This window comes from Catharus ustulatus, chromosome 1 (assembly GCF_009819885.2).
Source record: "Catharus ustulatus isolate bCatUst1 chromosome 1, bCatUst1.pri.v2, whole genome shotgun sequence".
NCBI classification, from domain to species: Eukaryota; Metazoa; Chordata; class Aves; order Passeriformes; family Turdidae; genus Catharus; species Catharus ustulatus.
The window spans coordinates 89,299,933-89,315,374 of record NC_046221.1 but is presented as its reverse complement, the minus strand read 5'-3'; the positions used below and the strand labels follow the sequence as shown (position 1 = coordinate 89,315,374).

The 15,442-nt window shown below is 39.3% G+C and overlaps 1 protein-coding gene across 1 annotated transcript in view; it reads left to right on the top strand.

Moving 5' to 3' along the window:
• The window catches only part of GRB10 (growth factor receptor bound protein 10), a 144,265-nt gene that overhangs the window by 31,643 nt on the left and 97,180 nt on the right, over positions 1 to 15,442 (top strand). The window contains exon 2 of the mRNA XM_033062934.2: positions 4,119 to 4,216. Within this exon, the coding sequence (XP_032918825.1) occupies positions 4,166 to 4,216 (51 nt within the window). The 5' untranslated portion in view covers positions 4,119 to 4,165. The remainder of the gene's footprint in view (positions 1 to 4,118; positions 4,217 to 15,442) is intronic.

Here is a 15,442-nt window from a genome sequence, read left to right as displayed (position 1 = left end):
TGATGGCAAACTTGTGTGCTGCCAAGGGTGTTTTAGTCTCCTTGGTCCAGGCAGCTCAGGAATCTGGTGGCACTTTCTTTTCAGCCCACATAGTCATTCAGGCTTCATTTTTGTGACAAATTGTCTGGATCTTGCATGCAAAAGCACATCTGGGTCCCGCAGTTTCAGTGCAGCTGGGGACATCGCTAGCTGTTAGGTCTTTCAACTACAGAAAATTCACTGGCATGCCTCATGATGCTTGTATCCAGCTTTATTTCCATTGTAACTATGGCAATTGGAGTAGACTGGTAAGAAAGTGTCTGAGTGTGGGTACTCTTGCCTGTACTGAGAGGGTTGCTTGATGTATCCATTTAACTGCCTTGCCTTATCTCGTAAACCTGTTTCGGTGATAGAGATAAACACTGGTGTGTGTATGTGTATATATATATGTGTGTATATATATGTGTGTGTGTGTACACACGTCTGCAGAAAAAAATCAGAGCACTTTCTAGATGATAAGAAGTTATGGGGAGCCTACAGCTAGGGAAACAGGCAGTTGAAGTCTTGGAGATTGCTCCTTGTGTAGACCAAGAAGAGAGGATCTTTTTCTTCCTGAGTCTTCAAGATGTTTAATTTTAAATCTAGTAGACTTAACTCAGGCAGCCCTGAAGATAAGTCAGGGGAGAATATTGTATTGATTCAGTTTCAAGGTCTTGTTCTAGTTTCTTAGGAAAATCCAGGTCTGGTGTACTAAACCTCATTTGGTGTTGTGGGGAGAAATGTAATAATGATACTTAGTGTCTGAGAGAATGAAAGATATACATTAAAGGAAGGGAAAGGTTTTTAACTTGTATGCAAAACCCTAGAGCTTAGATAAAGGTCTTCAGGTCAAAATTAACACCATGTTGAAGCTTTTTCCCCTTCCCTCTTTTACAATAGTTCAGCTATAGAAAGCAGAACATTCTAGAAGAAAAATGATGAAATACTTTAAAGGGTATAACATTCAACAAATTTGTTAAGCTACCTTTCATAAAAGAGCATAAATCCAGTTTTCAAGAGCCCTGGAGCTTGTCTTGCAACTCTGCCAGGTTAAAATCCTTTTCTTTTTTTTTCCTCCTCCTGTTCCTAACTAATCTACAAGCAATTGCGTTTTAAAAATTATTTTTCTCTTGAATTTAAAGACTTTGACAGATGGCACATGTAGAACCTGGAAAACTTCCTGAATTGGCAGAGTGACCATACCCCTGCCATTTTCCTACCCTGGTATCTGTAGGTGCGTAGGCTGCTTCCAGAGTGCTGGGCAAGATGCTGTTTCCTCTGCTGGGAATGTGCAGATAACTAGTGATAAATCAGAAAAACATACCTGGTGATGGGTTTAATTTGCAGTTAATAGACAATTTAATCTGCTGGTCAGCTGAGTAATTTGATTGTGACTTAAACAACCCATTCGGAGCAGTGACAATCTCCAGGGTGAATACCTGCAGTGTTTTCCATGCAGAATTATTATCAATCTCTCAGATGGTGAGGGTTTGTTTAACACTTTCGAGAGGCTGAAACATCAAAGCTATGCCTCACAATAGTCCATTCTTTATTCTGGAGAATGTCATGCTAAAAATTAGTCTCATGACCTTTGAAATGTGGTTTACCATGACTGTCCTTCTTTCAGGGCCTGTGTCCAAGGCAGAGCTCTGAAGCCAATGAAAGCACATGAAATCACTTGGTTCCGAATGCACGCAGGCTGTCTCCCTCGATGCTGCATGAGTTGTTCTCACCACTGAATGTCCTGAGTTTTGGAGCAGTGATCGACTACATAGCTTGTTTCCTATTTACAATCCTTTGGAATTTCCCTCCCCCATCTAAGGCAGTTTAGGAAAAGGGCAGTAACTTGGCACTTGAATACCTCTTTGTGATTTGTGCTGTGGAAGTTGTGTGGAAAGAACATGTATGTCTGTGTGCAGCTACAGTGTCTGGTGAGAAGTGACATGCTAGATACCATGATTGAAGACAACAGCCCAGGAAAAATTGATCTGTTTTTATTTTTAAGTTCTAATATTAATCTGTTTGACACGTGAATTGGTGTAGAGTTCTGTCCCTATGAAATTTATTACTTGTTGATGTGGTAGAAAGGACCTTAGGTCTTAAAGGTGAGCAAAGGCTTTTTGTATTCCTGGGGTAGGACTAGGTTGATAAACTGTTTTTAGACAGACAAAAGAGATGAGATCTTAAATCAGTGTTAATGTGTGACTGACCAGGAATGATACCATCTAGAGATTATTGCTTTCCTCTGTTTCTGCTGTGTTAACAAATGAATACTCAAGAATGTAGCAGCAAAGCAAATGGTTCTTGATAAATTATGCAGTCTTGACTCCAACTATTGTTTGAGGTAATTTATGATCTTCCACTGGTGTAATGGGGCTGTGGCATAAACTGCAGCACACCCTAGAGTAGACAAATTGGTCTGGTATTGTTGAGGAACATATTTAATCTATCTTGCTATAAGTGAATTGGAACCTTTTGCTGAAATGTCAAAAGACCAGTATTTTGATATTGGGTCCTAAATAACCTGTCATAAATTTGCAGCAGTTATGCCTTTTCCTGATGTCTAAATACTAAAGTGATAATAAACATAAAACTGTTGCAGTGTAAAGCTCAGTTCTTTTCCCTTACCTCTTTATGCAAACTTTCTTTAGTTTTGGTGGGTTTAGAGGCTAATAATACAGTTCTCTTTATTCTCAGTGCATTTTACCAGCTTCATAACCGCTTTTTCAGTGGCTGGCTTGCTTAATTTCTCTGTAGATGTACTTACGGGAAAGAAAAGAAAATGGTACTCCCCAAGTGAAAAGATTTTTAAGAGCTTTTCTTAAATCTTGTTTTATTCTCCCAGAACAAACTGAGTGACTGAAGCAAAATCATCAGATCAATCTTTAAAACTGACAGCAAACTTACACCTCAGCCAAACTCATCCTGGAACTAGGCAAAATAAAGTTTCCTTGATGAGTGCATGGTTTGTGGACCATAGCTGGGAAGACGTCCGGGAACAGTTTGTCCAAGATGTTTTTTACCCTTGTCCCTCACTTAACTGTCCCATAAATTTTGCTGACAGCTTTGGTTTGGTGACAGTTTGTGCTTACCAGAGAGAAGTGGGTAGCCTGTTTAAAACTCAGGCTTTTATTTTGAACACATAATTGATAATTAGCAGCAAACCAGACAGGAGCTTGCTTGTGTTAGAAGTAAAAGTTCTGACTGTGCTTTGCAACCTGCTTGCTCTTCCCCAGTCATGCCTCTTTCATCTGCTTGGAGGTGGCATCACTTGTCTTGCACTGCAGGAAAAAATACTGGAGTAACAAACAGTGTTTTATTTACTTAGATTTATTTTTGTTTCCTTTGTTATGAAGCAGTTATAATAACTTTTTTGACATTATCTTGCCTTATTTTTAGTTTTTTAACCATGTGTACCTCAAAACGTTTTGCAGATTTCTTTTCAGACTCTATTTGATCACAAAGTGATGCTTTAAAGAAAACACAACTCACCTTGCAAAACTGCTGCTAATAATCACTCAGAAGGGCAAGTGCAAGGATTGAATGAATTTGTGTGTGACACTCTGTCTGATATATTGTGTGAGAATAAAACCACGGGGGAAAAGGCAGGCAGGAAAGGGTAAAGGTTAGAAGTTGTGTAGCCAGCCATTGAAGGCTGATGCTGCATAATGATGTTGGTGATCTTACGGGTTTTTCCCGGCTTAAATGATTCTATGATAAGTGACTGTCATCTTAATTAATTCAGAGATTTCAGTGTGTTTTTTTCCACAATTGAAAACATAGCCTCAGGTGGTGAGAGCCAGTTTTCAAATGGCTAGAATTTTGCTGTGAAGAGAGGCCTCCATTTTTGCCTAAACAGTGGAGATAAAGCAGGAGCTGCACAGCCTGAGAATACTTATGTTGGGTTTTTAAATGAAATACCAAATTGAACATGTTTGCTAGGCTACAGGCAGCAAATGTGCACATTTTCTACTTCAAGTTGATGCAAATCCTCATCACCTCATCTTGCTCTTCTCGGTCTTCCTCCTCCAACTGTTTTCAATAATAAGTTGATGAAATGTCTTCAGTATGGTTTCTGACAGTTTGTTTGTACTCTACAGGTCCTGGGAAGCAGTAGATGTAATTTGAAGAAAATTTGAAGGAACAAATGGCTTTAGCTGGCTGCCCAGACTCCTTTTTGCATCTTCCTTATCGGATAGTAAGTTGTGAAATTGCATGTTCATGTCAGCTTGTAGCATCATATTGCTGTGTGCCGGTGATTGATTGTGTGTTCAAACTTTTCATCAAACTGCTAATAGCTGTCTGGCAATTCTCTGGGTTTTGCTAACATTTTGGAAACAGAGCCTCTGTTACCATCCTGTATTCAAGTGCTGCTGAAAAAAACTGAGTCGTTAATATATATGGATTTGATATTTGTCTTTAAAATAGCCATTTCCTATTTGGAAGAAGGCACTTGTTTCCAAAGAAAAGGTGGCAAGCTACAGTACCAGTGAAATGCCTTGCACCAAAATGTATCAGTTTGCAGAATGCTATATTTGTAGGAACAAAGACAGAGATTTTTACACTTGGTTAGATCCTATGCTTCTTGAGTCATTGTGCTGTATCTAAGCAGCCAATATGGCATATTACAAAGAGTATATTTTAAAAAATCCTCAGCTAAATTCAAAGGTACTTGACAAAAATGCATGTAAAAGTTATCTTTTTTCCCTGGGCAGTTTTAGTTGGCATAATTGGCATAGTTGGCTTGCTTTGTATTTTTTATGAAACTGTAAAATTCTAGTTTGGGTATGATCTTTTCTTTGTACTTTTTATCATCTGTTTTCATAATATGATTACCACCCTGAGGATTCAGTTATGATTTTGGACCCTGCAGATACACAAATAATTAAACAGTGTCATGTGACATTAAAACCTTTTCCTTCTGTCCCAAGAGAAACATTGCTAGTAGTGATTACTACAGTCATGCTACTCATTTGGAAGAAAAGCAAAAAAACAGATAAAAACAACAACAGTTTTTCCAAAAAATCTGTTTAGGATTAGGATTCATACATGTTGTGTAATATGTCAACTTACAATTTTTTTTTCCCCAACAGGAAACCTCTAATTAGTTAAAAGTCTAATGTTAGTATATGCTGAGTTGTCAGCTGAATGTACCTGAATGCTTTTCCCGATAGCGGGGAAAAAACATAACAGTTCTTTTATAGCTTCTTTTGCAGCTATAAAAATAGACTGGACTTTGAGAAATTGGATGTCCTGAAAATCTGTTACTATACTTGGATCTATGAGTTTAAAAGAATATGTGAATAGATGTGCCTGGACTTCATAATTTTGATGCACTGTGAAATTATGCTTCCAATTCATTTAGAGCATCATCTGAGTCATGATGTGAAGCTGAGGGAAAGGAGAGCTATGTAAGAGAAACTTGACATTCTAGGCAGTCATTTTTGAGCTGCAAATTCTTTAACTCAGTGTCAATCTCTCCTGTGAAAACAGTGTCTTTAGTAGTTCATAGGAAGTAAAAATGTGAATTTTCATTAATACTTCCCTTTCTCTGACAAACCCTGTAGATAATCTGCTTTAGTCTGGGGCAGTCAGCAGACTGGAAGTGTCACAGCAACATGAGGTGACTTAAGATGGTGGGAAAGTGACTCAGTTATTTTTGGTTGAAGCTTACTGTGTATTAACTACCCTAAGTGCTTATAACCAATTTGAAGACTAGCGGTAGAAGCCCATTCACAACTACTGTGCCTTCTGTCAGAACTGAAGTTTGCATTAAAAAAACCCTGAACATCTGTTTTTCCACCCCTACTAAATCTGACTTAGGAGCTTTCATCAACTTGTCTTTCAAATTTGGCTGCAGTGAAAGCATTTTGTTGGTAAAGGGCTGAAAGAAGGTTAAACTAAATATGCTCTAGATTAGAGTGTAAAGAAGTAGTCTATTTTTTCAGCACATTTTCTTACTTAATGTGAATGAAAAACTGTGAAGGACACAGCTTCAGAGATCCCAAGGTTGGGACCTTAATGCTGTAAATTCAGTATTAGAATAAATTGATATGTTGGAGGTTGGAATTATATTCAAGACAAGAAAAATGATAACCTGGGTGAGTATACCTGACAGAATATCCTTTAGAATGTCTTGCTGCCGATCCACCTTCTCTCGTTTTTTAAAACGTATTTGGAGAGATGGGCAAGGTACAGATCTCTGACTTTCTTACTGGTCTCTTTGTTTACAAGGTTTACTGCTTTCAGAACCTTTCAGGTCTTGTTTAAGAGATTTTTTGGTCTTTCTCTTTTAACCTTCTCAGGAGCTAACACATAAATAGCTACGCTGAGTGTATTTGCCTAGAAAAAATCTCTAGTTCTATTAAAAAAAAAAAAAAATCAATACTATCTTTCAGTGGCTTTCAGGAGTCCTTTCCAAATTCTTGAACTCTTCAATAAAAATCCTGCAGTGAGAATTGGCAGTATTTGTCTTCTGTTCCTGGAAATTCAGAACATAGTCCCAGAATTTCTCAGAAAAAAAGGGATGATTTACTGTGTTTCCGTTCTTTTGCAATCTGTAGTCACAACAGTATTTATGTGCAGTGACTTGAACTCTTTGGGAATATTTAGTTCTTTAACCCTTTGCTTTAATTGTACAAGTCTCAGTGACATAAATAACAAAAAAGACAAGTTTTTTTTTTTTTTTCTCAGTTTATGAATTTTGGGCATACATGAATGTTCTGTTCCTCTTCCACCTTCTGCCTTCTGTTTGTTTTCTCATGACCAAGATGCAGGTATGACTTCAGTAATAATTAATGTAGTTTGGTTTTAGTGAGCTTAATTCTTATTTGAGAAGGAACTTGTAGCTTGGTATAAAATGGGCTACAAGCACTTGGCCACAAAGTAGGGAGAAAATGGAAATTACTTTCTCTTATGTGTGCAGAGCTGTGGATTTCAGGATTGCTAATAATGCTCTTGATCAGATAAGAGTACAGAATATTGCACATCGTACTTGAGAAGCTTTGTGCACTTCAAGAGTAGGAATTAAATACATAAGAGAAATAATCAGAGGCTGTAATGAAAGCCTCTCTCAGTGATATCAGATTTGTGGATGTGAAGGTGATTTGCTGCCAGTACTAGAACTATAATTGCATCATTGCTATGCCTTCATCTGGAACAGCAGTTAGGCAGAGGTTTTCTAGGCTTTAGTATGACAGATTTGATCCTGTTTTCATTAAAATGATACAGTAAGTTAGAAGACACCTTTGGAGGTCATCTGGTCATAGTCCATGACATATTGTTTTCCTAGAGTGCTTCATCTTAGTGAGTGTGGTTTTTCAGGAAACTTGCTTTTTTTATTTTCAAGGGTTGCTTGCTTAGATTGGGCAGTTGGAGAAGTGAGGGTTTCTCTTGTAAAGGGGGAGGGGGAGGAAAAAAAAACTTTTTGATTTGAATAAATCACTAATTTAATTAGAGAATTACCTTGATGGATACAATAATCCTCACCCTTGAATTGGAGGCAAAAAAGGCAAAGATGAAAACAATTTACTGGGAACAGGCATGAGATAAGAAAAGGAACAGTAACAGCAACAATATTGACAACAAAAGTGTTTCTAAGAGAGTGATTTCACATGCAAAATGCTCACGGAACCTGAGCAGTGCCAGGTTTGCTTGTCAGGGGGGAACCCTCAGACTCCCCCTTTTTCTACCCTGGGCAATGAGGTGAGGTGGTGTAGAATAACCTCCCTGTCCTAGCAATCCAAACATCTGTCTTGGTCAGAGACGGGACATAATTGAGCAGATGTTTTGGTTTTTTCCCTCAGCCTGTCACTCCCCCCCACTGCTTAAGCCTTCTCACGCAAACCCAAGACATGATTTTCAATATTCAAAACAAACAGTGGTTTAATTTTCTCTTGTTAGGCTTAAATGAAAAGGATTCTGCTTGCATAAAATTAGTCCTGGAGTTTGGGTTTTTCAGGCTAAAGGGACAATATGGAAGGACCAGAGTGTGCAAACAGGCTTTCAAAGTCCTTGGGCATAGCCAAGTGAAAAAACACCAGATGCATTATTACATTGCATCATTCTTCTACATATTGCATAAAGAAAAGCTGAAATGTTGCTACTGCCAATGCAGAAAGTCATCAGATTTGTGAAATATGGTGTCAGTCAACAGATCTTTTATTGACGGCACTCTTGTTTTAACAGTTTACATGCACGTGGTGTAGAGGGTTGACGGACTGGAGCAGACAAAGTACAAAGCAGCGCGAACATTAGTGAATGTTTTTACAAGACATGTTGCCTCCAATATGAAGTTATGAAATCTGTCTTCTTGAATGCAGACTGCAAATGTTTTTTACAGATAGAGTTGATGCTGCTTGTTAGTTTTCATTGAGGACCAACTGAAACTAGATTTCTAACCTTTATTTTTCTTGGAAAGAAATCTGTTCCAAAAATTGTCCCCAAACCAGTTATTTTCATTAATGTTGAAATAGAAGTGTGGTGCTTATCTCATAGGAGTGGAAGTGTCACCATAATGGTATATCATCAGAATACTTTATATGAAGCAGAATAGTGTCAAAGAAATTTGTGTCTTGCACTAAGTTTATATACAATTGATTATGGTTTCCCTTCTTACGAGAAATAGTCATCAATTTTTTTTCTTGGTTTTTGATGTACTAGTTTACCTTTCTACATTTCCAGTCACAAGTGTGTACCTTACTGTTTGCACTTCTGCTTTTGTATTCTAATTTAGAGAAGTTGGTGGGAAAAACATTAAGTCTTTTTTTGAAGGTGAATGCAAGCAAGAAATTTCAAGTGGCTCAGTCCACATTTTTCAATTATATTAACTTTTTCAACCCATCAAGAGAAAAGACTCAAAACACTCTAGAGTGGTCAATCATACCATTTGCCACTTGCATTACTGCTACCATTGGTCAGGGAACAGCATAGATGATGCAAATCAAGTAAGGAAATAAAGGAAAGAAGTTTAATTTTGCATTTTCCTGTTAATGATTTCATCCTTAAACACTAGACTGACCCTATCATTAAATGCAAGCAGGTTTTCATTCATGTTTAAGCCTACATTTTGCTACTTTTATCCTTGAGAGAAAGTTGAGGGAGGATCTTAGGAATGTATATAAATACCTGAAATGTTGTAAGAGAATGGAGGCAGGCACTTTTCCCTCGTGACCAGAGCCAATGGACATGATCTGAAACACAGGAGCTTCCCTCTAGATAATGGGCAGCTCTCTTTCACTGTGAGAGTGACTGAGCACTGGCAGAGGTTGCATAGGAGAAGTGGTGAAATCTTTGTCCTTGGAGATCGTCCAAAGCCATCCAGACATGATCTCAGGCAACTGGCTGTAGGTGGCCCTGCCCGAGCAGGGGATTGGACCAGGTGACATCCAGAGATCTCTTCCAACCCCAATCATTCAGTGATAGTGTGAAAAATCAAAAGCAGTGGGTGTCTTTAGGTTCTGACTTCTATGCAGCTTTTAAGGTGATACTTCCAGGCTGAAAACATACCCACATTGATAAGAACAGACCATTTTCTGTTCTCTCACAAAACTTCCTGAGAACATTTTGAAGCAGTGGTAACAATCAGTTTAGCAGACTATAGCACCAAACAAAATCCTGCTTATTTTTTTTCATGATTTGGATCTTTTCCAAATGAGTAAATATTTAACAAGCTGTTTACCAACTGGTTATTTTGGAGAAGTACCAGTATGAGTTTTTTCCTGTTAATAGCAGCTCTAATTTAACAGAGGAGAGTTGATGTAACAGTCCTAAGACAGCTTCACACTTCAAATGCCTGCATAAATATAAGAAGATGGAAACCTGAAATACAAAGAAATGGAAGCATTCTTTTTTTAAACTGCATTGGTTATAGTCAACTGGAATTACATTAGTGATAGTTTGAGGGGGGGGATCTGCTTTTAATGAACCTTCCTCCTAAAGATGTTCTGTGATCTACATATGAGTAAATAGTAACCAGTGGAGAAGATTGTTTTGTTTTTTAAGAGGGAGATAATATTGTTGTGTATTTGGAGCTGTCACTTTTCAAGAAAGCACCATGGCTCAGATAATTCTTAATGTTGTTGTCCATGCCAGTTGGCTCAGAGAGATCTTTTCTATCCTTGGAAAAGACCAGTGAGATAATGTTGCCTTATATTTAAGTATTTCCAAGAAATATATCTAGATAGAGACCTTGTGTAAAGTTATGCCCAGTACATTTTCTTGCCTTACATAGTCTAAAGAGAATCTGTTTGATCAAAGGAAGGACAATATTTCATAAGAACTTGTTTATATATATATATTTTAAGTTAAAAAAGAAGGGTGGAAAAAACTCCTACAAACTACCATCCCAGATCCTGTGATTCTGCATGAAGCTGTGTGATCAAATCTGAGAATTTTCCTTTTTCTAGACAGAAACTGTGGGTTCAGTTTCCAGACTTTGTCATTCATGTGATGCCTTATGGCAGAGACCTTGTTTCCAGACTTGCAGATTTTCTACTCCAAACTGAAACTGTTGATTGAAAGAAGAGGGGAGAGCCTGAGCTCACCATGGCCTTGGTGTGGTGAAGGTGCCATTTACTCTCTAAAGATAGAGATAAATATATCAGGTCCACCTAGTACTAGCTATGACTGAAAACAGTCTTTACCTGCTCTTTTTGCATCTCCTAAGAACTTTTCTTTCCATTCCTGATATAATGTAATCTGAAGTGGTCTTTTAAAAAGTTATTGCTAGGTTCCCACAAAACCCTGCCACTTTCATTCCTAGTGTTGCAGGTATGTTCCCTTCTTGGAGAGATGGGATGGAAAGTGCTACACAGAGCAAGGACTTTGTTCTTTTACAACTGACTTGGCTTTTTCAGGGTGGTATTTTACCAAATCGATCAGTTTTCAGGAATCCTTTGTGAACAAAATCCTTCATGAAATTATTGGTATTAACAGCCTTTTATGCTAGATAGTATTGATATTTTAATGTGAGGCTTTAAGATACAGTGTTTTTATTTCTGGTTTTGAAAGAACAGTGAGCAGTCAAAGGTAGAGCACAAATGCTCAGCAAAGCTCTCAGGCTTTACTGCTATTTTAAGATAGCTTTGGCCAGCATACTGGTACGACCAGTGTGCATATTTGAAATTCTAGCCTCTACAATGAAAAGACAAGCCCTCGGAAACAGCCAGTGGTTTTGGAGCATGCTGGTCCTTTCCAAGCTGAATGTTAAACAATGACTTAAGACTCTGCTACACACTGGCTGTAGCTCTTGATGTCTTGCACATTGGCTCCATTTTTTGACATAATTTTGGCAAGTGGGGGAGCCTGGCAATCCTTCATGCTAGAGGCCTTAGCTCTAATAAAGCGCTTTAGTTATTAGCACAAGTAAATAGTTGTCCATTTGTGCTTCATTAATGCATATTAGTCATACAGTAAATACTGTCATGCTGGCAAGTTCCCCAGAATAGTGAATACTTCTGTACCGTTCAGGAGGGGGTTTCTGACAAAGTGGTGTTGGCACCTTTCTTGAAGAAGTTCTTGAAGCTATTAGTGTAGGAGAGTGACAGGCCATTATTTCAGCTCACATGAGATTCGTAGAATTGATACTTCAGTGGAGGCACAGAGGTATTTTTGATGAATTTTATACTGTTGCAGTAGGTTCTTCTCAAGTATTCAGCTGACTTTTCTACAGCCTTCAGCTATATTGAGCAGGTTGCTTTGGGCTGTGGGGAGTACAAATGAAGTGCCTGCTCTTCTAATGAAAATAGATGTTCCAAAAATCCCGTACGATTGTCTGGTATTGTACAATTTTAACTATGTGTTTGAAGAAACCTAGTATGTGCAGCTAGATGAAATTAGAAGGCAGCACAACGACCCAGGATCTGTGTAAGTGTTTTGGTTTCTTGAGAGATAAGACCCTTGAAATGTACAAATGGTATAAAATTGCAAACAAGTATGGCTTGTTCTTTGGAACAGGCAGCATAGATTTACAAGTTGCTTTTTTTCCTGTTCTTTGAGTTTCTGGCAGTGAATTCTAGAAGGACTTGCGCCATACTCTTGCCAGCTTGTCAAGGCTGACCAGCTTCTGGTTCTTCGTGTTGTCATCCTCACCTGTTTTGAAGAGGAATGTGTTTTTTGCCTCTGCAGTCACCAGGATCATCTTCTGATTAGTGACTCTTTTGAGGATAAGTGAGAGTAGCTTTGCTAGCATAGTGTTGACTAGCATCCTTAGCATCTTCTAATGCATCCTATCTACTCTTAGTTAGCTGGTCTGATCTTTAACTTACCTTTGCTGTGAGTAATGGTTCAATCCTCCAGATGCTGACACTGTGCTCAAAGAACTGGGAGATGAGAGGAGAAACTAGGAAAAACTGAGGCAAAAAATCATTGGTCTTTTTGTCCTTAGCTGTTGGGTCCTGTGCCCAACTGAGAACTAACTAAACTAATATTAGCCATCCTTTTGTCCTTACATGCCTGTATAACAACTCCTTGTTTTTTCTTGATATCCTTTGTTTGCTTCAGCCCTTCTGCGTGTGCACAGTCTCCATGGTCTTTCAACATAACCTCTTCCTGCCTCAACCTTCTTTGCATTTCAACATCTAAGCTGAGGCAGGAGATTCAGCTGTCCATTCAGCTGTCTTTCTGCCATTCTGTGACTCTCTGCCATGCCACAATGGACTGTTCTTGAGGTATGAGAAGCCTATCCTGCAAGATCTTGGCTCTTCAGAGAAGTCTGCCATAAAAACCTAGTATGCAGATCCTTGAACAGGCCAAAAATCTGCTTTCCCACAGTCCAGGACTGTAATTCTGCTGCTAGTCCTGCTCTCTTTGCTTTTTACTGTCGTTTCTGTATCATCTCCACTGCCATCAACCTCTTCCTCCTCAAATGGCTCTTCTTTGTCTATCAGTTGGCTTTGCTAGCCTGTTGGTCAAGCAGGAAAATGCTTCCCCAGTTGGCTCGCTGATCATTTGTGAAGTTATCTTCAACCCACTCCAGAAGTATTTGCAGTGTCTAGTGCTAGCAGCAGCTGGAACAGCACTTTGTGCTTGTGAGTGGGTCAGAAACGTGATTTAACTGATTTTTGTCAAGTTTCTCCCCATCACATGCACCTGGCTGCAAAAATGGACTCATTTGGTTTGAGCAAGACACGTATTCTGAACATTAATCTTCTTAAAGATGCTGAGTGCTTCTTTTGGGAAGAAGTATTGAGGGACTTGGCAGTGTGACAGAAGCAAAGGAGAACCTAGAGGTGCTAGCCAATTGTTCAGGTGTTTCCAGTCCCAACCCTGTCCTCTGTGACTTCCCCTCTGGGTTCTTGGTACTCTCCTGCCTTTCCTGATGTTTACTTTCTCTCACAAGGCTTATATCCAAGTGAACTGTTCCTCTCTCATGCTACCTTCTCCAAGGACCTATTGCCCTCTGTATCTCCGCAGGACTGTCCTTGGGGTGGTGTAGGGAAGTTTCCCCTTGCTGAGTGGCTTATGAGCACCCACCCTCAGATCTGACTGATGCTGCTGCCCTTTGGTCATGACTGCTTCTGGCTCAGAGTCATTTGGTGGGGAGGCACTAGGAGAGTCCTGGCCAGATGCTCCCCTTTCCTCTCCACTGAGGGCCCCTTGCAGAGGAGATGCCACCTGTATGCCTGGAGAGCACGGAGGCAGTGCAGGTCAGCAAGCAAGGGCTGACAAAAGCCTTCAAACATGAGCTATTTTATTGATTGTAAAGGGTTGGTGCCTAGCCTGGCAAGGCTAACATCTTTCTTTCCTGCCTGTGGGTTTTCCACCTCTTCCATCTCTGGCAGAGACCTGACCTCTCAGGATTTCCCTGAGTGGTTATGTTCAGGCTGATGTAGAGTAGTGCCTGGGGAAGCCTGGGAGAAGATGCTAGCTCTCCTGGAAGGAGATCACAGGCTTTTTTAGGAAGGCATCATAGCAATGATGTCAGGAGACAGTTTACTGTATTTGTGGCTAATCCACTTCACTGGGCCATCTTTCCTCATCACCCTCTGTGGGCTCTGGGTCTTCTGCCACCTGATTGAGTGAAGCCCTTTTATCCTGCACAGTCTTTCTGTGTGCTCGTATCCTGTTCCTCCTCTGCATATCCTCCTTCTTCCAGAGCTCCTTCTTGGGCTCATTCTTCTTGGCCATGGCACCATGACCTCTTGTCATGACCTTTTGGAAAGATTTCTGTGGAAGGTAACTCCAGGGTCATATGTAACACACATGTTACATACATACTAAATAATCAATTTATTAAACAACGTATTTACTCATCCACACATGCCCTTTCAAGTTAGGTGAATTTTTTTTCCTTTTTGAATTTGGGACAGACCCAAGGAGTTTTCAACTCAAATATAAATGCCAATATTTGAGGTAATCACCATAAATGTTTTGTAGCTGGCAGCATTTGTAGAGCATGTTTTCTAAGGTGAATGTGAATCAAGACTTCAGAGGGCCTGTTTCTCTACTTCTGATCATATAGAAATATATAAGGCAGTTTGTTGCAAATTTGATGGAAAAAATTCTTCCAATGTATTTGCTGGTGAAATTTCTTTATGAAGTACATTGTTTTTTGTCATGATGCGAGCAAAATGGCTAACTGAAGTGTCCTGAAAAAGGCATCTCTTGTAATCTTGTTTTTTCTGGAGTCCTCTATGTTCTTGGAATTATGACAAGCTGCTGGCTGTTGAACATGATGTGTCTGTATGGTTAAGTCACAAACCATAACTGCTATGCTGGATGAGAGCAAGTTGGAGAAATAGTTTTCTGACAGCATATCTTTTGATTATGACTTGCCCTGAAGATTAAAATAAACCCAAACCCACAAGACCAGAAACTTCTCATCCACTGACTGTGCCAGTAGCATCTTCTGAAACAGGGATGTTTCAGGCACAATAACATTACTATGACGTAAGATTACACACATGCTGTCAGTATTGTGGTGTGTTAAAGAGCTTCTAGGTAATCTACCACAGTTAATTTTCTTGTTTTAGCTAAATAAGTAGTCTTCTGTTTATCTGTATCCAGAAGGTGGCCCATTCCTCTCACCCACAGCTTGATTCTGAAACCTGGTTCAAAGTTTTTCCTCTTCTCCATCTTATGATTCCTTTTTTGTTTGTTTTTTAAATCTCTGATTTGACTTTAATCTCAGCAGGAATCTTTTCCACTATCTTCCGTTTCATAGGCCTGCATTTTTGGGTTGGAAAGAATAGCTCAAAACTAGAGGAAGCTGTACAATAAATACTGGCTGTGCTGTAAAAGGTACCACCCTGAATTAATCACCATTCAGCTGAAGTGTAGTAGCTGCTCAAGTGCAAGCTGCCAGCCCCTTGAACTGCTAGGTAAACAAGTTACAGTAATTTCACTAATACAAGCCGCACCAATTTGACTAAGATTTTGCTTCTAAACCGGAAATGCGGCTAATAATCAGGAACGGCTAATATGT